The 25837-nt window shown below is 42.6% G+C and overlaps 2 protein-coding genes across 16 annotated transcripts in view; one reads left to right on the top strand and one right to left on the bottom strand.

The window, feature by feature from the left end:
• The window catches only part of SUPT20H (SPT20 homolog, SAGA complex component), a 31659-nt gene extending 20866 nt beyond the window's left edge, over positions 1 to 10793 (top strand). For 3 of the 14 annotated variants that reach the window (XM_060268927.1, XM_060268928.1, XM_060268924.1), the window contains exons 18-24: positions 723 to 878; positions 2550 to 2862; positions 3727 to 3881; positions 4629 to 4687; positions 6588 to 6701; positions 8103 to 8211; positions 10348 to 10793. In XM_060268927.1, the coding sequence (XP_060124910.1) occupies positions 723 to 878; positions 2550 to 2862; positions 3727 to 3881; positions 4629 to 4687; positions 6588 to 6701; positions 8103 to 8211; positions 10348 to 10463 (1022 nt within the window). In that variant the 3' untranslated portion in view covers positions 10464 to 10793. The remainder of the gene's footprint in view (positions 1 to 722; positions 879 to 2549; positions 2863 to 3726; positions 3882 to 4628; positions 4688 to 6587; positions 6702 to 8102; positions 8212 to 10347) is intronic. The other 11 variants (XM_060268937.1, XM_060268933.1, XM_060268934.1 and 8 more) reach the window with 7 other exon arrangements.
• Positions 10791 to 25209, bottom strand: EXOSC8 (exosome component 8). 2 transcript variants are annotated; one of them, XM_035140476.2, is made up of 11 exons: positions 25037 to 25174; positions 22908 to 22944; positions 22738 to 22801; positions 19979 to 20052; positions 18145 to 18190; positions 17093 to 17198; positions 16965 to 17010; positions 16170 to 16266; positions 11910 to 12027; positions 11219 to 11325; positions 10791 to 10926 (listed from the first exon to the last, which is right to left on the bottom strand). In XM_035140476.2, exons 1-11 carry the CDS (start codon positions 25081 to 25083, stop codon positions 10811 to 10813), a joined length of 858 nt encoding a protein of 285 aa, XP_034996367.1. In that variant the 5' UTR covers positions 25084 to 25174; the 3' UTR covers positions 10791 to 10810. The 2 variants fall into 2 exon arrangements, with proteins under 2 accessions (XP_034996367.1, XP_060124921.1); XM_060268938.1 differs by lacking the exon at positions 11219 to 11325 and having other exon boundaries at positions 10796 to 10926; positions 25037 to 25209.
• Positions 25210 to 25837: the final 628 nt, after the last annotated feature.

The following is a 25837-nucleotide window of genomic DNA, read 5'->3' as shown; positions in this document are numbered from 1 at the left end:
TGAATCAGGCTTCGGGGAAACGGCTTCCTCCCTCCCTTTGGCCATGGATAAGCAGAACAAAGCAAAATTAGTCTCTTACCATTTAAAGAGATTTTAATGATCACAGGATAAGAACAAAGCATCCATTCTTGGAATGAAGGTGCTCCCAATTAAGGTTTCGACCCACTTCCTGCCTAGTCACTTCCACACCTTGCAACCTGATCTCGCAACCACCATTGTTTTTTGTGTAGCCACCTTATCTTCTCTACATGACCTTGGACTGATAGGCTGGACACTTTCCAGCCAGAGAGAGTCTGTTAGCTCTCTCTCTTCCAGTTCTTCTTCACCTTGCTGTTCACCCCCCAGTTCTTCCCAACTTTTGTCTTCACAACTATGCCCCTCTACAAACCACTGTTCCAAATCTATACTGCTCCACTGCTTCTGGGCAGGAGCAGGGGGAGGGGGAGGCCATTCCTCATCAGAGCTGTATTCCTCAGCCTGGTCTTTGACAGGTGTCATCCTAGAGGGTCCCTCATGCTTCAAACTTTGGCACAGGAAGGGGGTGAAGACGTCTACATCCCTGCAATATGTAGATTCCGGTTACCTTTTGCTGCAGGTAGCAATGGCAGATGTTGCTGTGCACTTCTTATTTTGCACACCTAAAGCGCACACTTTAGAGAATAAAGTACTCTTTTCTGGTATTGGTTCACAGAACATAACGTGGATTATTCGTGCTTTTTCAGGTAATATTTTTAGTTCACAGCAGTCAGGTGGCCACCTAAAATCCCCAACTCCGCCTCCTCCCAAGCCTCCCACCGTGTCTCGGAAGCAGTCTCTGGACCTGAATCAACTGAGCATGCTTTCTCCAACCGCCATGTCTCCTGCAAGCTCGTCACAAAGTGAGTCCCGCCCTAAATTGTCCATTAAGTCTTCCTAGGCTTCTCGTGGTATAAACTTCCTAACCAGCTGATTGGAGACTCTAAATGTCCATTGTACCCTAGATTGTGTATAAAGTTTGCATCACTTAAGGCAGGCTGTATGTACTGTACTGTACTTCGTTTGCTGTAACTGTACTTGTTTCTCTGTATAAATATATGTATGCACCGTTTGTGTATACGTTCTATTCCGTTTTATGCAAGAAGCATTGGTCCCTTGCTTTGACGCAGCCTGGTAATTAATGTGACTGTAGAAGCTCCCAAAGGGCAGCCCTTTCTGCTAGTGTATAAACAGTAGCTTGTTTAATGCCTCCTTAAATTTGCATTTTTTAAAAGCAGCTAAAACTTCTTAAATGTCGTCAAGTACGGTGCAGTTGTATCTCTGTGTATGTAAATAACCTGATCAGTCTCGAGGTGGTGATACAATAAACTACAAACTGATTTTTTAAAACACTCCTATATCGTTTTACAAATCATTGCTGACGATGAAAATGTAAGAATAATTTCAAGACAACACCATTTTGCTAAGTGTTTACTCAGTTGAGTGGCAGGCAAGTTTTAATTTTGGGGCAGAATCACTGCATCATCACTGTGGATTTTTACCTACTTTTGAAATATTTACATGTCTCAATAGATAGTCAGTAGCTCGTAAGGAGAGAAAGAGGGAATCGGTACGAATAGCTCATAGCTGCCTGCTCAGGTCTTTAGTCTGCTGCACAATGTCCTGTCGCTTCAGTGTGGCATAATATAAAATTGTCTGGTTGGCTCAAAAGGTGTCATTTTTCTGCCTTCCTGTTTTGCACAAAGAAAACCTGTAAGGAAGCTTTGATCAATTTTCCAACAGTTTGATTCACACAACCCTCTCCCCTTCTTTTTATGTTGCTAGTAGTAATTGTATAAATCTGTTGCACACAGTTGTTGCTGTAAATAAGGCTTTGCTCACAGCTTCTGGACATTCACATTTCTTTCCTTTCTTTCTGCAGGACATGAAAGCTAAAAAAAACAAAAACATAAAACGAAAACACCTCAAGAGCTTTGGTTTTTTTTGTTTTCATTCCATTGATATGATGTCATCATGCCAAATTTATGCTTTAAAACACACAAGTGTTTGTTTTCTGCCACAAGCACTGCTACTTCCTTCCTTTGCAAATTAGGCCTAAATTAATCAAGCTGGTTACCGATAACTATTTGTGCTGTGCCCCCCCCCCCGTTTGATCATAGTCTGTGTTTTTTGTTCAGATCTTTGTTTTATGACACAGATGTTCTATTACATGTGTTGAATGCATATATTTTTGGCAAGCAAAATGCTTTGTTTAAAGGTCTCTCTCAAACGGTTCATAGCAGTTGCACAGCTGTTCATAAGTGTGTTGTCTGTGTTAGAACGACTTAATTTGGGGGGGGGGTGTAACCTGATCAGTCTCGCAAATCAATCATTTGCAGGATTAAGCCTGATGGTATTGTTTGTGTGCACCTGTAATTAACAGCAATTACTAACCCTTGCGCTTCGCTGATTTTTATTTTTTATTTTAAACTGGAGCAAGCTATCAGAGCTAAGTAAGATTCCATGAACCTTATTTTACAAAAGGACTGGCCTTTTATAACAAACTAGTGCTTTTTATTTTTCTCAATGAGCAGGGTCTGGAGCTCCTAAGCCATCTACTCCTACTCCAACCAACACCCCTTCATCGACCCCACACCCTTCTGATGCTCAGAGCTCAACTCTGATTACCCATTCTGCCTCCCCTACTCCCCACGATTCAGGCTTCGCCCCTCAGCCCACTTTGCTCTCCCCGTTCGCTCAGCAGCAAATGTCTCTGAGCCAGGCATTGCCTGTAATGACCATTCCTCTTTCCACCATGGTAACGTCCGTTACTACAGGAACCTCCTCCAACCAGGTCATGGCAAACTCTGCAGGACTTAACTTCATCAATGTAGTGGGCTCTGTGTGGTAAGTTGCTTTTGTCTAACGGCGCTTCACACTTCTTGATTGTTACAGTCATTTTGCCCCGGAATTATGCTGTACTGGTGACACGATGCCAGGCTTGGGAAGGGCTTGCTCTGCTCTGCGTTCTTAAGTATTAAAAGATAACCGTAATTATGTGGAGTTGGCTCAAAAAGCAAAGAATTGCTAAAAGCTTCGTTTTTGCTTCGCTTGGAGACGTCGTTCCTTGTGAGATTCCTTCGCTTGGAGACGTCATTCCTTGTGAGAGCTTAAAGTTAACTATTACTCGTGAAAAGTGGAAAGAACAAGCAATTTCATCTAAAGACGAGTGGCAAAAAAAGTTGGTTGAATACACAGAATTATCTTGCATGATGACAAAAGTCAGAGATCAGGATGAGACACGGCTGAGGGTAGATGACGAAAAGAGAGAAACAAACCAAATGTCGATAAGCAGAAATTTTTGTTTTTGTTTTCTTTTTTATTATTTAGAAATACATGTTACGCCATAGAACTGAGATGTTATCATGTGATTCTATGAATGTAAATTAAAAGAAACCAATAAAGATGATAGGGGGGGGATAAGATGTATGAGCAGCAGTAATTAACAACCAAGAGAAAGACTAGAATGAAATAGGGTGGCTAAAGAGGTTATGCAGTATAACAAGTAAATAGGATTTCATTTTACTTGCAAGTTTCAGTACATTTTTTTTTCTATCTGAGTAATAAGACATAATTAAATCAGCTGGTGATTGAACTATATAACCTCAACCTTAATGATGCGAATGTCTTTGCTGTGTTAAATAGCAAAAACCGTGCTTCGTGCTGTTTTACGACATTCTGGTCTCATGCTTGCTCGTTCCTTTTGCACAGTGGAGCGCAGACATTGATGAGCGGCTCAAACCCCATGCTGGGGTGTAGTACCAGCGCAATAACCCCTGCAGGCCTCAACCTAAGTGGCATTTTACCATCCGGAGGCCTGGTGCCAAGTGTGCTGCCTGCTGCAGTGCAACCCTCCTCACAGCCAGGTCAGTAGGAAATTCCATCTTGGTTGAATGGGAATGGCGGAGTGTGGAACTACTTTCACCGTAATGGGAAAAGCCATGGAAAAACTGAATGCAGTAGTTGATTGGCTCATTAATGACCCGTGTAGTCGGTGATTTAAAAAAAAATAGAAATTACTTCCGATTACAATTGATAGCATGTGAATTAGTCATCTCCAGGGCTTTGGAAAAATTCATTTATGCCATGTGACTGAATCTCCTAAATACATTCGTTCCTTGGTTTTTGAACAGCTTAGTTATCAAACGTTTTGGCTCCCGAACACCGCAAACCCAGAAATGGCTGTTCCAGTTTGCGAACTATTTTTGGAAGCTGAACGTCCGATGTAGCTTCCGATTGGCTGCAGGAGCTTCCTGCAATAATGCGAGATGAGCGCCGCAACCCCAGAGTCGGTCACAACTGGACCTAATGGTCAGGGGTCCCTTTACCTTTTTAATATAGGAGAGGTTCAGTGCAGATGCTCTCAACCATTCTTCTGAGCCTTAATATTGTGTTGTTGAATATAATTAATAACCAGTTTTTTGTCTCTCATGTTCTAAATTTTGGCTGAGTCAATGAGAGAGTTTTTCAGAAAAGCTGTAGTTTCATTCAAAAGGGGTGAAATATTTTTGCTTTATCAGCTGCTTTTGTTTTATCAGCAATACAATTCTACCTCTAGTTTAGATGTAACTGGAGAGGGATGAAAATCACAATGTTCTCTTAATTAATCTCAGCAGGTGGCCCTTTTGGCTTAAAAAATGCTCCAGGCCTTCACCCTTTGAATTTGCTACAGGTAATATTGTATGGTGATGTATGTTGTCCTATGTTTCTAAATTGATCGGGAAATTGTTTTTGTTTTTATATACTGGTTTTGTGAGGGGCACATTAGATGTGAATTCAGATAGCTCCACACATTAGATGTGAATTCAGATAGCTCCATCCCCTTGGACTGATAATTAAGAATATTCCAGGCTGTTGAAAATATAGTTTCACATATGCAGATGGTTATCTGTCTCCCTTGGTGCATAGCAGTAGGAAAACAACTGATAAGAATGCTGTAGCCATGAAACGTTGAGGACATCAAAGCTAGAGCTGCCTGTTCCGTGGAGACCTGGGTCTCAGAATACAGTTCTCATTGGCCTTACTAAGCATTTTCCAAGACAATAATGCGCAAGTACACTAGAAAGAACTAATAACCCACTTACTCTCCGCAACCAGAAGCACCATAACCAGACACTGGAAAGACCTGTCAGGAGTCAGCATGGCCCAATGCTACCAAATAGTACTAGAAAATTTAACCAATAAGCTGAAACGGACACGGGGACAAATAGAAGAAAGAGGACTTCACCCCGGTATGGCTCCCCTTTATCATATACACAGCCCAACAAGATAATGACAAAAATCCACCAACAACATACAAATCAATATGGCTAACTGATCCAAAACACCCACCCCCCTCACACACAAAACAAAAACCACTACAGCCAACCACAAATGAACAACCATACCCTAGGCCAGGCATCCCCACACTGTGGCCCTCCAGATGTTTTGGCCTACAACTCCCATGATCCCTAGCTAACAGGACCAGTGGTCAGGGATGATGGGAATTGTAGTCCAAAACATCTGGAGGGCCAAAGTTTGGGGATGCCTGCCCTAGGCCAACCCCAACCTCTCTCACCACCAAAGGAACACAAGGGAACAACAGATAACCTGCACAAGCGACGCTGACAACCCCCCCCCAATATATTAAGTGAAATAGAAACATCGTCACCTGACCCCCCAATCTCCTCCCATCTACTTCTATCCCCCTCTTTCTTCCCAATGTCTCAACAAATGAATCCGATTTGTAAAAATGTTACGAGAGACATTGCATATATTTCTGTAAATCAAGAAAATCTTTAATAAAAAAAATCTACAAATCAGTAGGCTGTGAATTCATAGCACCCGGGAGTAACACTTTTGCCCACTTGCCACACTTCCCTTGCAGTCACCTCTGTACTCTGTAAGGAAAAATGGATAGGGGGAAAGCAGTTGAAAGGGAAATTCAGCAAGCTAGGTTAAATGCTCTCATCCAGCATTTATCAAGTGCAAATTTTGCAGCTATTGGCAGAGATTCAGGTTCTTGGGGGGCCTAGGCTGGGCATAGAAGTCTGAGCAAATGAAGTAGAACGAGTTGCGGTCTGGTTGACAGTGACTGGATGAGCAGGTAACTTTTTTTGTGTGTGGCTGCACAAAACATAATTTGTTGTAAGACCCATTCGTTTTGCTTTTGGCTTCTTTCCTAGTTGTGATCTTGATCTAGATCAGGCATCCCCAAACTGCGGCCCTCCAGATGTTTTGGCCTACAACTCCCATGATCCCTAGCTAGCAGGACCAGTGGTTGGGGAAGATGGGAATTGTAGTCCAAAACATCTGGAGGGCCGAAGTTTGGAGATGCCTGATCTAGATGCACCACACTAGAATCCCCCAAATTTTGTTGAAATGGTGGCGGGGACTTCACCAGGAGGGATGCTCTTATAGCAGATACTTTCCTGCTGTCATCTTTGAAAACAGCAATACTAAGTTTATGTGAAGCCACAAATGAAATTTTCAAAGAATATTAAATGTTATCTCTCTGTCTTGGTTGTGATGTAGCTCATCACAGGAGAATGAGGCAAACTGACCTATCCCTCTCTTATCTTTAAACCTAATAGCTTCCAGGCGGCTCATTGATTTTCAACTCCCTCCAGCAACAGCAGCAGCAGCAGCTATCTCAGTTTTCATCACAGCAGCCTACAACATCTAGTCCTCAACAGCAGGGAGATCAGGTGAGGCATTCCTGTTGAAACTAATATTATAAGCACATACATACTGCCTGTGGGAATATGAGTAGAGAGATGGTCAGTTACTTGTAAGCTGCACATGAAAAGGACTTGGAATAAGGATAGCTGAAGTCAAAGTCAAGATTTAACCTCATTAAAGAACTATTGGAGAGCAGCTAAAGCTACCTTAAACTGATTCAAGCTATGTAGATTGGAAATGTCTATTTTGACTGGCAGTGGTTCTCAGCAAAACATATTTCCTAACCTTGAGAACCTTATTTCCCTCCCCATGCCCCCCAAATCATCTCCACGGTGTTGGGTGGGAGGGGTTCCATACAGGAAGAGGAAACCCTGTTGCATAAGCAGGAATCCTTGTCCTAATGGGATGACTTCATTGGATACAACCCAATAAAAATAACATATAATCACATGCATTATTTGGCATGATGCTGATAAGTGAACAGCCACATAGGTTTTGCTGAAACTGTTGTCATGCAATGAGGTTGCTTCAGGTGAGAGATAAATATTTTATATATCTGGATATGTTAAAATTGCTACTTGGGCACCGATATCAATTAGATAATTGTTCACCGTAGGACATAATTTTCAGAGTTATTACTTCCCATAGGTAGCTTACTCAGAGAAAGTCCTCTGTGAGCAATAAGCTTTTAGAAGTGTTCATAGACCTATCTTTATCTTTTTGAATTTTGCTTTGAACAGGGAAATGGTATGGTGATCCTTCTTGGATAGCACCTTAATAGTCCACGGATAGACAGCACAGACGAGAGCGCTGGTATAGATGGAACAATGGCTTCATGCAAACCATGGTTTGCAATTTGAGTCAGTGTTTTGAAAAGGACTTCCCTGTCCCACCCCCGCTTCCCAGAGTTAACCAGTTTCACGTTATGCACATTCCACTGTGAACTGTGGTTATGAGTAATCAGCATTTATGTCAACCATTGCTTCCATCAGCACCCACGTAAAGAGAATTATTGTGAATGCTGGAAAGGGGAGATATCGCTGTGGAGGGGTAGGAGTCCACATTCCTGAGACTGACTCCTAATTTACACACATGGCTTGCAGGAAACCACTCTTAGTTCTGCACCATCCTAGAAAATACTTGGAAATTTATCTTTTGATCCTCATCAGAAGATAATTTGAGGTTATGGCAGATAGATCTTTTAATCTTGATTTGTGCATAGGTCCTGCTTTTGGGCTTCCCATAGGCATCTTGCTGGCCACCAAGAAAGCAGCAGAGTGCTGGGCTGGGTAGGCCATTGGGCTCTTCGTATGTTCTTAAGAACATTGTCCAGTGCCGAGTGTTGCTTCCAAGCCCTGTATTAACCACCTTAACCGTCCAAGGGTCCATTACCTTTTTTACCTATTACCCTCTTCTCTCTTTGCCAGGGTTCTGATCAAGCTTCCACGAATCAAGACCAGACTTTATCAGCTCAGCAGTCAACTGTAGTTAACCTGACTGGAGTAGGGAATTTTATGCAGCCTCAGGGAGCAGCAGGTATGTTGCTCAAGCATCCTTACAGGGCTGTTTTGCTGCAAATTTGTTTCTTAACCAGTTGCCCTGGAGGGCGGGTTTTTTTCTACCTATGCTCTATACCCGGCTTAGGCAACCTTGGCTCTCCAGATGTTTTGGAACTTCAACTCCCATGATCCCTAGCTAACAGGGCCAGTGGTCAGGGATCATGGGAGTTGTAGTTCCACAACATCTGGAGAGCCAAGGTTGCCTATGCCTGCTCTGTACCTTCTTTGTCATGCACCGACAGACTCCTCTTCCAGGAATAGCCATATCCCATTGGTTCCCTCCATTCCACACTGTCTATGGTCTTACTTAAAAGCATTCCAGCACTCCCCTTGCGGCTACCTGTTATTATTGTTTCCATCTTTAAATGCATTTTCCCTTGCAGACCTTCAGTTTATTTACATATGGGTGTTGCGTCTTATTCCACACTCATTTCCTTGTTCTAGCGTGTCCTCATTTGGAATACCTGGAACATTTTGATACTCATCCCCTATGGAATAATAATCCCAAAACCACATGCTGACAAGCCGCTGTCCATTTTCTGCACATTCCAAGTTTTAAAAGCTGCTCTGCAACTTTTTGATACTCATTTCCTACAGCTTGCCTCTGCTTAGGTTCAGAGCTTCCTTTCTACAGGCTCCCTTGCCCAAAAACATTTCCCAGTGCTTTACACAACCCCCCTCCATCTGACCACCACTGCGTTGACAGACCCCCATCATTTCTGAAGGCTAGGTGATTTGGTTTATATTTTACTTTCCACACACAAGTGGGATTGCAGCAGCATGTTTTTTCTATATAAAATGTGCAAACTGTGGCTGCTCTTTGTGTGGAGGAAAAAAAACTGATCTAGAGTGTATTCATACTGAAATTGCTAACTACCACAAGTGGTTACAAAAGCCATTGGCGAGGCTCTGTCCTCAGTGTTCCCACATGTAGTGGACAGGGCTGGTTATTTTGACTGCACCGAATTACATAAGCAAGTGCTCTGACTGCATGGTATATGACCTGTCTAATCAAACTGTAGTTGCAGAGACAGGCAACATCTAACCTGTTTTCACCCAACCTCGTCCACTGGGCATCATGTGGGACAGGGATAATGTAATAATTATAATTTATTATTTATACCCCACCCATCTGGCTGGGGTTCCCCAGCCACTTGGGGCAGATCCCAACAGAATATTAAAAACACGATAAAACATTTAAAATTGTCCTAAACAGGGCCGCCTTCAGATATCTTCTAAAGTCAGATAGTTGTTTGTTTCCTTGACATCTGATGAGAGGGTGTTACACAGGGCGTGTGCCACTACCAAGAAGGCCCTCTGCCTGGTTCCCTGTAACCTCACTTCTCACAGGGAGGGAACCGCCAGAAGGCCCCCAGGTCCAGGCTGAACGATGGGGATGGAGACGCTCCTTCAGGTATACTGGGAGACATGGCTTATTTGTGGCGAGTCGAAACCTGCTTGGTTGCTATCTCCCCTCACCTGACAGGAACTTTTGACTGGTGGGCAGGGCAGCCCACCTATCAGTCAGCTGGCATACCATGAATAAAAAGGATTGGTCACACCCACCAGTCCAAATTTGGCCACAAGCTTCAAGGAAATAAAACATCTGGGCCAAAAAAAAAAGCTCCCTGCATCTACCTTAGTGAGAAGTCTAGCTGACTTGATAGTTTTCCTCCTGTGATAAGCCAAGCCTTTAAAAATTGGTAACTTTGTTTTTTTAAAGTTCCTAAGTTCATTTTTGAATATATTCAAATTTCTTTTCCTGCCTTCATGTGAAGACATGTGAAAGCCATATACAGTGGTGCCTCATTCCACGGGTCAATTCTTATAACGAAAAATTCGTCTAGCGAATCCCATAGGAACGCATTGAATTTTTTTTATTTTTTATTTTGCCCATAGGAACGCATTAATTGAATTTCAATGCATTCCTATGGGAAACCGCGATTCGCTAGACAAATTTTTCACAAAACGAATTCGTCTAGCGAGGCACCGCTGTATTTTCTATTTCTAATGTCTCACATGGAAAAAAGAAACCCTTATGTATCATGTCATCATTTTTTCTTGAAGTGAAAGCTCACCTCTAAAAAGTTTCTTCTTTTCTCCTTCCTGGCAGCAGTTACGCTTCTTGCGCCTTCAAATGGCTATGGCAGTAGCAGCAGTACAAGCAGCTCAACTACGACACCATCATTCAGGCAGGCAGTCAAAAAACAAAGAGAAGCACCTCAGTGATGCTAAAGTCCTAAAATCTGCATTTGAGATAGAATGTATATTTAAATTTAAAGGGTTTTTTAAAATAAAAATTATAGTTTTCTGGGGAAATTGAATGTTGAGGTTACACTGAAGCATGTAGGATTGCATTTGACAAGAACAAATCCTGAAGAACAAGATTTCTTTCCTTAACAAAAATTTTTTTATAAAAAGTTGTATTTTAAGAAGCAATTTGCAGTATTGTACATATTTCAGGGTGGACTGATATTTTGAAATAATTGAGCTTTATAAATGTAGTCTGTTTGAGAGAAGGAGTCTGTGCAACGTAGCAAATACAATTTTTACAAATTACTTAAGAGACCCATTGTTTATGTTGGTTGTACGCTTTTGATCATTTTATCCATTAGTTTCTTCACTTCTTTGTGCCGTACTGTTGCCCGGCTGATACAGTCTTGAAGCTTTGTGCCTGTTATTACACTTCCTCCTTAAAAGGAAACAGAAAAAACAATGTTGGTATAATTCCAACATTTCTATCACATTGGCTTTAAAAGAGAGCAGATTTGAGAGCTGCCACACTTTGAGAGTTGCATAGTACAACTTCATGGAGTTAAAGCAATACTTAGAATGGAAATGAAAATGAATGTAGAGCTTTGGGGCAGCTATAGGTGCAGTTAAACTATGCTACATTCAGTGCAGAACTGCAGTTTGCCAAATACTTTTAATGAAAGACTGATTAGTTGACCTATCCACAAAGTCATTACAGTTTGGCACAGTACCTGGCTTATAAACAGAACACAATTTGCCTTCTTCATCAGTTACAATAGTTAGATTCCCAGTTGCCAGGTCTTCCTCTTCTGCAGTTGGGTCCACAATTATTACTGTGCTTTTGAGGACACACAAAAATGCTAAAGTTGGAATAATTTTACATAAGAGGTACAGACATGTTGCTTGCAAGATACAGAAAGAGTTATGCAGGAATTTGCATGGGTTTACACAGTTCAGTGCTATTCTGAGATAGTCTAATGCAGGCATCCCCAAACTTTGGCCCTCCAGATGTTTTGGACTACAATTCCCATCTTCCCCAACCACTGGTCCTGTTAGCTATGGATCATGGGAGTTGTAGGCCAAAACATCTGGAGGGCCGCAGTTTGGGGATGCCTGGTCTAATGCATGAGAGTTAACAACAGCAAAGCTGTTTTGCTCATTTACATACGCCCTGAAATAATTATTAGAAAGCTCCAACAGTAGACTAATCTTGAAATAAAACTTTGCTCTTACAAGAGGGTGATTAAAAGTAATAATAAATTCTTAGAATGGTTTATACAGTGAAGGTTTTACTAAGCTGATGCTCTCAGAAACATTGAAGAAGCAAAATCATATGAGAGCTATAACATGGTACCTGCCCCCAATATTCTCCATTTCCCGATTCACATTTAACATGTATTAGGAAACTTTGTGGGTACTTACTCAAGCAGCACAAAGGATGTAGCCACTGGTTGCTTTTTAATAGTTAAAGGGGTCTTCTCTTTGAAGTTAACTTCTGCTAACCCCGTTTCTTCATTTACAGTAACGGCAGGCAAATAGACTGAAATAACAGAAGCAATTATTGAGAAAGCAAGACTGAGGTCTTGCTTTAATGCCGGGGGTGTGTGTGTGTGTTTTGATAGGGGCATTCTGGAAGGAATATGTGACAATGAAAAGAAAGTAATATGCAGGACTATGCTTCTGACTTAGAAGTATGGAAAAGCATAGAAATACTTGATTACTGTGTATTTGTCATTAGCAACCGGAACTAAAGTATAAAGTAAGATATTTAGGGTGCCTTAGGTCTCTGAAAATTCGTCTCAGGAGCCATAGGATAAATTGGATTTATCCAAAGGTAGACTCTGGTGTCCGTAGGGCCAATGTATCAAAAGACCACCTGATTTAAACAGAACCTCTCCTTTTGAAAAAGAAGAAAATGATTTTCTCAGCCAAAAAGAGAGAGAGAAAACACACTTGGAAATAGATGTAGGAAAACAAAGCTTTCCTCCATCCTTACCCTGCTGGCAAAGTCTTAACTTGTCTTTGTATCTCCCCCACCCCATTAAGATAAATTATCATATTCTTTTTGCAAACTGCAAAAGAGCATCTGAGGGAAAGGCAAGGATAACTGCACAGTGCAGGATTTGAGCTAGGTTAGAATTTCAAAGCTATTTGTGGTTTTTGATTTCTATTTTGACATGTGAGACTTACGACACAAATGGGGGGGTATCTGAGAGACTGGGTCAATAAAAAGCCAAGTACTTTTGCTTCTCAGTTAGGTTATTGCTTCTTCAGCTTGCTTGAAGGCTTTGCTGACCCCTTTTCCTGCTGCTCCTTCAGTTTAGTTTCCTGTCTTTTGCTTCAAGCAGAAGCATTCCTGTCTTCTCCAGCACACAAGCTGCCTCTACTCTTTACTCACATTGCTCTCTAACGCCTCCTTTGCTTTTTCCCAGTTTCCTGTCCTCCATCCTCTTCAAACAAAAACCCAACGCCTCTTCACTCATTCCCTTTTCAACTTCATCTCATAGCACCTCCTTTTAAACTCTATATTCCAACCAGGCAACGTTCTGCAGCTAAGGTCAAAATGGAGATTGCTCATTGTCCGACAGTCTCGTGCAATAATCCCACATGCATTGGACTGCCAGTTCTGCCTCTAGGTGGATGTTGCAGTGCCATTCCAATACCAATCAAATCTCAGCATTTTTCTGGCCACCAAATGGCACAGGAACATTCCATAAGCCCATATGTTCCTGACTGATGGCAATGCTACAAAGGGAACAACAAACTGATTGGCAAGAAGTGCCTGCTCTTACAGAATTCTAATACTTCTGAGGATCCCCTTTTAAAAGATGCTATTGCTGTTAAGTTTCCGTACAGAGTAAAAGGAAAGGGACACATGCTCATAAAAGTGCAGCCCTCTCTTCATTGTTCTCTGAACCGTCTCTTGTCAAGGGGAAGACCCACAGAAGGGTAAAGCATAGACTTGATTCTAGGAAAGCTACAGTGCATAGGATCCTTCCTTTGAGGTAGTTGCTTATTATTCCCCAGATCCTGTTTTGCTGCCCAGATATTTATCCTCTCACTGACCCAACAATCAACCTACTCAACCACTGGGTCCTCTTCCCATGAGAAATCAGGTGTTTTTTCTGGAATCCAAATTCCAGCAAAAAGTAAAAGTATTAAATGTACTCAAGGTGAAATGGGTTGCCCCTTTACTAAGTAAGAAACCCAGTAACTTTGCTCAAAGGCTTTCCATCCTTGAGCAGACCATGGAGGACCTTAATATCACTGCTTGAAGTACCCACAGCAGCTCTTTTCTGATGCCACTTTACCTATGAATGGGAATGAGGCTTTGAAAGATTCAGGAGAAAAATGCAGACAGGCCACCTTACAGCAGGAACCCAAGACATCCACTTTATCAGAAGTGCCTCTTCAGGCTCCCTGTTTGCATAAGCTTTCCTTCTTTTTCTGAATGATCCAACAGAAAATCCAAACCAAGATCCAGCCAGGCTTTGCAGAATGTATCAGAAACTCACTAAGCAATAGCTTTCATTACTGATGCCACCCTCGACTTTCCCCACTTTGCAGCCTGGTCCCTTGCAACTAATGCCTACGGCTGAAGCTATATAACATGAATACTGCTTCAAAATCTAACTTGGCTTCTGTTCCCTAAAAGGAAACCAAGTTGTTTGAGGTGAAGGCACTGGAAGGTCTTTGTGCAAAGGACAATTGCAAGACTGTGCCTTCTGTCCCCAAACAAAACAGATTCCACCCAGATCAGAAAGAAAGGGGAGAAATAAGTAAAGATAAGTTATGTGAGATACAGCTTTAATTAATACGGTATGTAGGTTAATAACCAAGACAATACGCTCCAACATCCCATCTGTCCTTTCGGATTGACTCAATAGTTTTGGCCAGACCTGCAACTAACCTTTTGGGGGTTTTTTCTTACTGTAACCATCATTGTCTACCACATTTTTCTCATGCTTTGTGCCACTACGGTGATTTTGTACTACTTTGTTTTTGTGAAAAAAGTTCAATAAAAAACTTATTTAAAACAAAAATGTGAATCCCCAGGGTGCCTAATGTCCTGTCTTCTGTCCCAGTCTGAAATTGTTCCTGAAGGTTAAGCCATTACTCAGCTGTCTAACTGTCCCCAGGTTCCACCCTGGAAACTGCACATCATCTTGCAGGGAAAAGCTAAAAGTTTCACATTTTGCAATCACTACAATACAGAAAGGGTGGCACTGTGGTCTAAACCACTGAGCCTAGGGCTTGCCGATCAGAAGGTCGGTGGTTCGAATCCCCGCAGCGGGGTGAGCTCCCGTTGCTCGGTCCCAGCTCCTGCCAACCTAGCAGTTTGAAAGCACGTCAAAATGCAAGTAGATAAATAGGTACCGGTCCGGCAGGAAGGTGAACGGTGTTTCCGTGTGCTGCTCTGGTTTGCCAGAAGCGGCTTAGTCATGCTGGCCACATGACCCAGAAGCTGTACGCCAGCTCCCTCGGCCAGTAAAGCGAGATGAGTGCCACAACCCCAGAGTCGTCCGCGACTGGACCTAATGGTCCCTTTACCTTTACCTTACAATACAGAGAATGATGGGAGCTTTATCCCTTTCCAATAGCCAGCTCTGCATAATTCCACAGAGGTAGGGGATCTTAAGGCCAAACCCTTCCTATATCCCAAATGTTTACTATCTCAGATCTTCCCTGTTGAATAAGTTGGATATCAACTCTCCTCTCTGGTGAGGTAAATTAAAGCATCTATAGCATGTGTTTACGAGACCCAAAAAATCACTTTGCCTCTTCATGTCAGGACTCAATTTAGTCAGGCTGGCAGGCCCTGCCAGCTAACACCCCCTACCTCTCATCTGTGGCGCAGCCAATCTCCCCTGCAAAGGTACATATTGTGGGCTTAGAAGGGTTTGCGATGTGAGACGCCACCTCCAGGCATGTCTGCTGGGTGGGTAAGTGGTCTTGCTGAGAACAAATGGTGAATGTAGTGCCTAGGGTTGCCATATTTCAAACAGTGAAAATCTGGACAGAAAAGTTGTTGAGCTTTCTTAGATGGGCAAACTCACTTTTCAAAAATGGCAAATTTTGAGCTATTTTTATGGGGAAACGGCACTGCCGTCATGGACTGCCATACGTCTGGATTTTCCCAGACATTTCACCTGATTTCCACCCAGGCACTGCTGCCAACTGCAGTATTCCAGATATGCCCGGGAAAATCCAGACATATGGCAACCCTGGTAGTGCCACAACTCTCATGAAGGTTGGGGATCTAACTTTATGATTAGTAGAACAGAATAAGAGTTTGGATTTGATATCCTGCTTTATCACTACCCGAAGGAGTCTCAAAGCGGCTAACATTCTCCTTTCCCTTCCTCCCCCACAACAAACACTCTGTGAGGTGAGTGGGGCTGAGAGACCGGTTCCCCAGATTACGAGTCTACCGCTCTTACACTACACCACACATAATTCTAGGGTATTGTAGGCAATTAAAATTGCAGCTGCTAACCTTCAGAGGAGCACTGGAAAAAGGGAACCAGAGCAGTGATGCCACACAGCAGTGGACCCAGTTGGCTTACATCTCTACTACAAGGTCCAGGCCTTCATAGGAAATTCACTGCATACTTTTAAAAATACTTTGTAGGCACAATCTGCAACTGTTTAAAAGTTTGCAACTATAACGGGGCAACTTACCATTTTTTAAGGCTGCTAGTAAAGCACACATACAGGCATCCAGGAGGTTTCCATCATAGTCTAAGCATATAATGTCGCAGTATAGAACCCAAGCAATCTAAGGAAATAAGATCTGTTAATTTAAATACTGAAAAGGCTCTTAAGGGGCATCACAAGAGTGAAAAGGTTTGAAAGGTAAGTAAGTCAATGTGTTCCTTCACAGGACTTTCCCAAAAACTAAGACTGAAACAAATTAAAGATGGCAAGCCATTATCCAGAAAACTAAAGTACCAGTCTGTAAATGCACACAATGAAATACAGCTACAACGTACTATAACAATGCACTACAACTTTATAAACATTCACTGGTTCTTGCACAAGAGCACTGGCTGCCTATTTGTTTCCAGGCCCAATTCAAGGTGCTGGTTTTGACCTTTAAGGCCTTTGTGACCTCCTTTTCCCATATGAAGTTGCTTAGATTTCAGCACATTTTTCTTTTCCCAGGCATCTCTGCATTATACTGCATTATGTAGTTAAATATGGACTTCGAGTTTATGGAAGTTGTAGTCCGGCGGAATCTGGAGGACACCATATTAGCTACCCCTGGGTTATACGCTTCCTGTCTTAATAATAGGAGTAGGAAGATATCACAATAATTAGTTAACTTACCCATATATCCATGGCACATGTGGTAATGTAAAGTAACACTTAAAAATTTTCTATGTGATGTGGAGCAGAAATGGTTCAAGGGTGCCCAACTAGTCCTCAAATCACTCCCCGATTAATATTCTTCATGAAGACTTAACTTTTACTTACCTTCTCCTCTACAATGCACAGGTCTTCTTTCTGAACCATCTGTGAACTAAACCAGTAATGCAGTGAAGACAAAAATCCATTTGATCTCCCCATTTTTATTGAAAAAATTAAATAATAACATTTCTTACTTTTCAATCACATCTGCAATGAATTGACTAGCTGCCTGAGCCTCTTCCCCTGGAGGTCCAGGTCGAAACCTTGATGAACAGAGTGGAGGAAGGTCCACATTAGGAACTGAGGAGGAAAAATGTGAATCAAAAAGCAAATTGAATAAATCTAGTTTGAAACACGTTTCTCAGTTGGTTGGTTGGTTGGTTGTTTATTAGTGGAGAATGAAACAAAAAGGCTATCTAAATTTTATTAAAGTACAAGGTTTGAAGTGGTGGGGGAATAAGAAGCTTCACTAGAAGCTACAAAGTAGAAGACTATTTTACAAAATAGTTTAAGCTGCTGTTAGAGCAGTGTTTCCTAACTTTTTTCTGACCATGGCCCCCTTTCGACCTTGTTTCCTGCCTGTGCCCCCCACCCCCATGAGCGTAGCAGCTAAGGAGGGCAGTGAGGGACTGCTATTATATACATTTCCCTGTGGGATTTTCTGGGCTTTATTTGAAATTACTTCATTTTTAATTTTTTGTGCTTTTATAAACTGCCTGAGAAGTGCAACTTAAAAATAAATTGCTTTCCAGTAGACATGCATAGGATAGTACTTTTACTGCAAGATAAATCATGTAAAATCAGCAGCATAGCAAGCTGGGCCGGGGGGGGGGTGCACACTGCGCACAGGGGCAGGGTGTTCTGAGTGCCCTCCCGGCACCATGCCCCATGCTGTTTTTTCTGGCAGCGCTGGGCCCACTGGAGGGTGGCCACGGTTGAGCGGGAGGAGGCAGCTGGGGCGCCCTGCAGGCTGTGCACCACCTGTGTCCCATGGATTGGCCCCCCTCTGGAAGCTGATGCCCAGTGAGGACCACCACCACCCCGCCCCTCCTGAACTACGCTATTGTGTAAAGTGCAAGTATAGCAATACACCAATATGCTAATTACATTTAAGAATAAGTGTAATGTTGTAAAACATCAGGAGTACCGTGAATTCAAATGGAATTGCCAAAGTATCATTCTAATTACTAGAGAATCAACAAAATTACTCGTCGTTTCAGGAAAATAGTGACTAACCAAACCTTACCAATATATCCCTTGTTACTGGAATCAATAGGGGGTGCTGCAAATTCCTATATGCAAAATGATAAAAGAAAATGTTTAGAACTGGAAGTTTAGAAATAGTTTTTCTTGACCTCTTCTTAGGTTCAATACACATTTGGGGATCAATGTCTATTTCCCCCATGTTTTACAAATATTTAATATTTACAAATATTTAATGACAAAATGTACACATCATCCATTAAAATACCAATGGCATTTCTAGTATTGCATTCTCATTTATTCATGATGTAATAAATTTAAATGGAAACATTGTAAACAGCAGGCTGGGGGCTTTTTTCCTATCCGAGTACCGGTATAACACTTTAATCTTTTTCATGCCGTATGATTTAACGTCGGACTAATTTTTGGTTCTAACCGTTTTCAGGTAACTCCAAATTCTCTTGATGTTTTAACATTTTATCCCACCCAGCTTCTGGCGAATTGCAAGACGCACAGCATTTAACTCTGATATTTTAAAAATAGCAGAGAGGTAAAAATTCCAAACACACAATGACTCTAAATTTGAGTGGGCGGTGCTTCTGATACATGGGCCATATAGGCCGTCCCCCCACCCCAGGCCTGCTCCCACATCCAGCCTGTAGTTTCTCCTCCACACAACAGCTTAAACTAACTGGCATCTATGGAAGCTGATTTTTAACCCTAATTGTTGTGGGGAAGGCAAATGAGCAGAGGTTAGCTCCCACTGTGCCCTTGTGCTGCAACCTTCCTGAAAATCCCCCTAGTGCACCAATTAAGCTTAAAGAGATGGGGGAGAAAGAGGGGGTGCATATGAAAAAGAGGGTGGAGAGGAGTGGCTCTGGGCCCTTTGCACTTTTGGCTCCACCCCCACCCACTGCCGCCATGCAGTCCCTGAGAGATGTCCTCCAAGGAAATGTGGTGCACGCGCGCACACACACACACACACACTGCTTCTCTCTGGCTATCAAATTTTGCATACCTGCCCCCTGCCCCTGTAGGCAAAATCCAAGTATTCCATTATCCAAACAGCCAAGAGATTGCGCCTGCCAAATGGGCAGAGACAGCCTCAGGCATAGTCAGCGATCCCTATTCTGAGCAGTTCTGGTGGACAGGGCTTTATAGACACTATGGTGGGACAACACAACATTTCTACTGCCTATAGCAAAAAAGTGCTCTGTGCTGCAATCAATGAGCTACAACACAAGTTGCATGTTACCTGTGGATAGCCAAGGGCGTTTATCCACCCTCTCACTTCATCATCTGGGCTCTTCAGGAGAGCAGTTATAGAAGGCCCTTGGAAGACACTGATTTGGCTTAGCAGTAATGGAAAACTGGTTGCTTGTTATGGGAATGCACCATAGCAAGCCTTAACTTCTATTTTCTCCACTTTCACACATGAAGTTTAAAGTTTCCTTTTGTGGTCAGTCATAAGCCAGTTTTCCTTTACAGTATGTCTGAATGTGGGGAAGTTGTGATCAAGGCAGTTAAATGACCAGGATGCTTTTTGATGCTCCTTTAACCATTTGTAGTTTGAACAAGCCAGCTTCACATATTTGGAAATACAAGAAAGCCTGTTTATTTCAAATCACAAAAAGCCTTCATTGCATATGAAGGAGGGAAGGGGAGTGGCTTAGTGCTTGAGGCCAAGGCTTACCACTAATGGGAAAAGATTGGTTTTCATCACATTTGAAGTGGATAACTGTGTCAAGTCTGTTATTCTGTCAACAGTGTAAGGCGGGTGGGGGGAATGCTACAGAGTTCTGAGGCCCTATTGGATCCATACGGATTCTGTAACCTGAAACTACATTAACTTAAAATAAAACTATTCACAAACCTACCGCCTTAATGCCGCAAATCACTGTTGTGTTTCCTAGCTTCACAAGGGCAGAGCCATCCGCAGTTGTAATTGAACCTAAAAAGAGACCATTTAACAAAAGCAAAGCTTTCTACCTGTGAAATAACCTTTGCAAATCACACTGGCAGCACTAACACTGCTTGCAGAATAAGACATTGGTTACAAATAGATTATTAGCTATTCAGAGTTGCTGATGCATTCCATACTCAGGGGTTTTGCTGATTATTATTTGGGGGGGGGGAATGTAAGATTTGTTTTCTTGTGACCCTGCCTTTCTCTAATTCTGCAAGAAGCCACCCTCCTTTTGACTTCTTACTCTCTGGAATCAGAGCCATATTTTCTGATCCCTTTGGCTGTATTAGCAGCCAGGGGAAGAGAGCAAGGCTTATACGTCTAGAGCAGCCTAGTGAGGAAGCCCCAACTGATGAAGTGTCAAGCAAACAGGTGAGTTAAGCAGTGCTGAGCAGAAAGAGGCCAGGGCAGACTACTCTGTCCCTCCACACTTTGAACAAACTCCAAGTTCCCAAATAAAGTAACACAATAAACTAATAAAATAAATTAAAAGCCAAAGGGGGTATGGTGGCTTTCCAGCACATAATACAGTTTGTCACATGTAAAACTATCTGCTTGATGGACAGATGGGTCATGGGTGTGTAACTGGTGCAATGAGCTCCAGGCCCTCAGGGAACAAGTTTGTTCCCTTGAGGTCAAGTTGGCTGACCTGAAGAAGCTGAAAGAGGCAGACAGGGTGGTTTGGGATGAGATAACGCTGCCCCACTCCCAGGTAGTACAAGAATACTTGGCTAGTTTAGATGTATTCAAGTCTCCAGGGCCGGATGAACTACATCCAAGAGTATTAAAAGAAATGGCAGAGGTGATTTCAGAACCACTGGCAATAATATTTGAAAATTCCTGGAGAACAGGCGAAGTTCCAGCAGACTGGAGGAGGGCAAATGTTGTCCCTATTTTCAAAAAGGGGAAAAGAGAGGACCCAAACAATTACCGCCCAGTCAGCCTGACATCAATACCAGGAAAGATTCTAGAGCAGATCATTAAGCAAACAGTCTGTGAGCACCTAGAAAGAAACGCTGTGATCAATAAAGTCAGCATGGGTTTCTGAAAAATAAGTCATGTCAGACTAATCTGATCTCATTTTTTGACAGAATTACAAGCTTGGTAGATGAAGGGAACGCTGTGGATGTTGCCTATCTTGATTTCAGCAAGGCCTTTGACAAGGTGTCCCATGATATTCTTGTAAAGAAGCTGGTAAAATGCGGGCTAGACAATGCTACCATTCAGTGGATTTGTAACTGGCTGACTGACCGAACCCAAAGGGTGCTCATCAATGGCTCCTCCTCATCCTGGAGAGTAGTGACTAGTGGGGTGCCACAGGGTTCTGTCTTGGGCCCAGTCTTATTCAACATCTTTATCAATGACTTGGATGATGGGCTTGAGGGCATCCTGAGCAAGTTTGCAGATGACACCAAATTGGGAGGGGTGGCTAATACCCCAGAGGACAGGATCACACTTCAAAATGACCTTAGCAGATTAGACAACTGGGCCAAAGCAAACAAGATGAATTTTAACAAGGAGAAATGTAAAGTACTACACTTGGGCAAAAAAAATGAAAGGCACAAATACAGGATGGGTGACACCTGGCTTGAGAGCAGTACATGTGAAAAGGATCTAAGAGTCTTGGTAGACCACAAACTTGACATGAGTCAGCAGTGTGATGCAGCAGCTAAAAAAGCCAATGCAATTCTGGGCTGCATCAATAGGAGTATAGCATCTAAATAAAGGGAAGTAATAGTACCACTGTATTCTGCTCTGGTCAGACCTCACCTGGAATACTGTGCCCACTTCTGGGCACCACAGTTCAAGAAGGATATTGACAGGCTGGAACATGTCCAGAGGAGGGCAACCAAAATGTTCAAAGGCCTGGAAACGATGCCTTATGAGGACCGGCTTAGGGAGCTGGGTATGTTTAGCCTGGAGAAGAGAAGGTTAAGGGGTGATATGATAGCCATGTTCAAATATATAAAAGGATGTCATATAGAGGAGGGAGAAAGGTTGTTTTCTGCTGCTCCAGAGACACGGAGCAATGGATTCAAACTACAAGAAAGAAGATTCCACCTAAACATTAGGAAGAACTTCCTGACAGTAAGAGCTGTTCGGCAGTGGAATTTGCTACCAAGGAGTGTGGTGGAGTCTCCTTCTTTGGAGGTCTTTGAGCAGAGGCTTGACAGGCATATGTCAAGAATGCTTTGATGGTGTTTCCTGCTCGGCAGGGGGTTGGACTGGATGGCCCCTGTGGTCTCTTCCAACTCTAGGATTCTATGATGAAAGTTCCCCTCTTCATGGAGAGATTCTTGAGGAAGGGAAATGATCCGTTAGGTGAGATCCATTCCTTGAGGGGAAAGCAGTTATCCTCTCATACTGAGGATACTCCTCCAGGGGGTGGAGGGATTCTGGTAGTGGATGACTCAATTGTTAGGAACAGAGAAAGTTGGGTGTGATGGACAGGCAGATCACAGGGGGAATTGCCTGCCAGCTGATGCTAAGTTGTTTTTTTGTTACATCATTAATTAAATTAGAATTTGTCTTTGGTGAGGGAGAGAAAAAGGGAATCTGTATCTGTGTTACACTTCTATCAGTTCCCACAGGAAAAATTCTGCAATATACAGAAGACCATTTCTTTTCTAGTACATTCAAAGCACAGTCAGTCTACCAAGAAACACTCACCTATGTTGACAGTTGTGGTTCTGAATTCACCAAGATCCCTTCCATCAGGCCGGCAGTTTTCTTTCTAAAAAAGATCATCAAGTCTCACATACTTATCCACTAGCAATGTAAGAGCTTAAAAATTCAGGACCAACAATGTTTTAACACACACAAATGCTCACTGTACTCACTAAGAATCTTCGGTAATATTCCAAAGGTTCCACAGTTCTGAAAACAAATAGAATTGTAAAGACAAAATGTTTTGCAAAGCGACTGCTTGCAAAAAGACAAAGGGCGAGAACCAGACTGAATAATGTTTTCAGTAGACCCAATGAAATAAGCAGTACAAAGTAGTCATGACTTACTGAAATCCCATTGATTTCAGCAGGCCTACTCTGAGTAAAACTTTGCTAAATATGTGTCTCGGGGGACAATGGAGGAGTGTGCCCTTAGGGCAGTGGTGGCCAAACTCGGCCCTCCAGATGTTTTGAGACTACAACTCCCATCATCCCTAGCTAACAGAACCAGTGGTCAGGGATGATGGAAATTGTAGCTCCAAAACATCTGGGGGGAGTGAGTTTGGCCACCACTGCCTTAGGGGTAAAGTCAAATCGCTGGAGGGCTACATCGTCTGCAATTGCATGGTTTTAAAACTGACAAGCAGCTCTGTGGAGCTGGTCCAAGAGTAAGATGGAGCCAAATTATTATCTATTGTGGAAAAATGGTTATTGAAGTTAATGAATTTAGCTGAGATGGCAAAGTTGACATGCTTAATTTGAGAAGAATCACTGTTGGCATTTACTAATGATTGGAAACCAAATTCTGAGAAAATTAATAATTTGAAATGGATAATACAAATTAATAAAAGACATATTTTAACTGCCTGGTTTAGTAGTTTCACCTTGACAGATGTGTCCTATTAACTCAGATACAACTAACCACAAATGTGAATTTGGTTTCAGTAAAAATAACTATTATTAGAGACTTCTCCAAGTTACTTTGCTGCCTATAAAGGGTCACCATTTTCTAAACAATAATTACACCCCTTCAAAGCTGGGTTGGTGCCATGATGGTCTGTGGCATTGCATTTATGTAGCCCTCTATATTTTTACATGAATAGCACATGTGTGTGTGTGTGTGTAGGCTTTTCTTCTTCTCTTCACATACAATTATTTTCCTCAATTGCTCTATACGACAACATGCTCAATGCTTGGGGTATGCTGTCATCCTCTTTCTTTTCTCCTTATGTGCCATCCTACATTACCAAAACATATTATTCTTGTTACGTCAATAACATAGATTTCTCATACACTTTCCTCTGCCAAATGACACTTTCCCTGCTAAGTCTACGAACTGAATATACAAATCCTATATATGTTATATATGAGTACTTAAAGTAGAAGGTGTTACCCGAATATCTACTTACCTATTTTATTTGTTCCCATTTGGGGAAATAATTTTTTTGTTTTCAACTCTAGGGAGGATAAAATTGAACTGAAAGTGAGAAATTTGGCATGGGAAAGGGAAGAAAACTCCAGATACCTGTCCAGCCTCATTCTGGAAAAGGGGGAAAGCTCCTTTGTAATGTATTCTGCAGTTGACCTCCTTTGTAATGTTTTATTCTGAAATCTTTAAGATAATATTTAAGCTTTCTGTTATGTTACTTTAACTGTGTACACTATATTTGACTTTCTTCAGATTGTTTTGTTCATGTTTTATTGATTTAATATGCTGCATTTGCCATTTTTCTTAAAAATATAAAGCGGTATAGAAATTTTAAAAATAAAATAAATAAAATTCTCATTCTTTTAAAAGTACACTTGCGCACCGAAATATTTTTAATACAATTATTTTCCAGAATTGCTCTACACGACATCATGCTCAATGCTTGGGCTATATTGCCATCCTCTTTCTTTTTCTCTTCCTGTAGTTTTTTTTGGGGGGGCATAGGTTTGGGGGGGGGGGCAAGATTCGGACCCTCGGGGCTCGGCTTGCTCTCCGGCAACGTTAGGCAAAAAAATAAGGCGGCGAAACCCGCCATGAGGGAACTGCAGGTCCTCGGCCGGCGCCAAGAACCTGAACGAAAACTCCCGCCGCCAACTCCTCCTCCCACGTGCGGTGAGTTAGGAGTTCGCGCCCCAGGACCCCGCCGAACTCGCTGCGTTCACACGTGCAGAGCGTTTTCACGAGACCAGGGGGAGGGAGGGTAGCGGCGAGGGCCTGGGAAGCAGAGACGCCGTGTCCCGGCCGCAGGCTCCGGCTGAGAACCGGGCGCCGTGAGGGGAGAAGGGGAGCCGCCGCTCGAAGCGAGTTCACCTACCTGAAGCCAGCCGCGGCCGCCGCCGCCGCCATCGCCATCGCCATCATCGCCGCCTCAGAGGAGCCGCTGCTCTCTCGGCAGTTGCTGCAAGGCCTCCCAGGCGCAGAGGACGCTGCTGAGGCGAGGCCGGAAGTGGCCCTCCAAGGGCGGGGGAGGGGTTCTTGTAACGTTTCCGGTAGGGACGGGAAGCTGTCATTGACCGTCAGCCTCTCACGAAACACAAATATATTTTTTTTTTTAAAAAAAAATGAAGAGTAGGCCATCTCACCGTCTGGGTATGGAGCTTCCGGGTTTGCTTTGTAAGGCGGCGGCGCCTTCTTCTTCTTCCAACTCAGCGTGGAAGCGAGAGGCGCCCATCATCAACCAGCAGAGAAATGCATGAGATACAGCGAAGTAACCCACTCTCCCTCTCCCCCGGAATAATGAAACTTTATCTTAAAACAAACAATAGTTTAAAAACATACGGACAGTTCTAAGACCCTAATATGCTTGAGCAAATATGTAAGTCGTGGTCAGGCGCTGAAATGATTTTATAAGAGGTGGGGTTTTGGGTTCACTGTCAATTCCCTATGCAAAAACCAGTCAGCTCGCAGCATACATGAAATAACTAATTCTTATTTATTAAGTTATGCCCCGCCTTTCTCCCCCTGACAGGTACTCAAGACGGCTTACAGATAATTAATACCAATAGCGATAATAACAACACTTTAAGTGTACTTCAGATCCCAAACGGAACCCTAAATTGGACGCCATTATTATATTATTCATTATAAGTATTAATTATAATAATTATTATTATTA

Source organism: Zootoca vivipara, chromosome 16 (genome assembly GCF_963506605.1).
Source record: "Zootoca vivipara chromosome 16, rZooViv1.1, whole genome shotgun sequence".
Lineage (NCBI taxonomy): Eukaryota > Metazoa > Chordata > Lepidosauria > Squamata > Lacertidae > Zootoca > Zootoca vivipara.
Note: the sequence above shows the minus strand (reverse complement) of the source record. Positions and strands in the feature narration are given on the sequence as shown.

Coding starts and splice junctions, on each gene's coding strand:
- EXOSC8 (XM_035140476.2), bottom strand. CDS start 25,083: ATGATGGCGATGGCGATGGCGGCGGCGGCGGCCGCGGCTGGCTTCAG. Junction 20,053..22,737: donor AACCACAACTGTCAACATAG/GTGAGTGTTTCT, acceptor GTCTCTTTTTAG/GTTCAATTACAACTGCGGAT. Junction 12,028..16,169: donor ACTAGCAGCCTTAAAAAATG/GTAAGTTGCCCC, acceptor CTGTTATTTCAG/TCTATTTGCCTGCCGTTACT.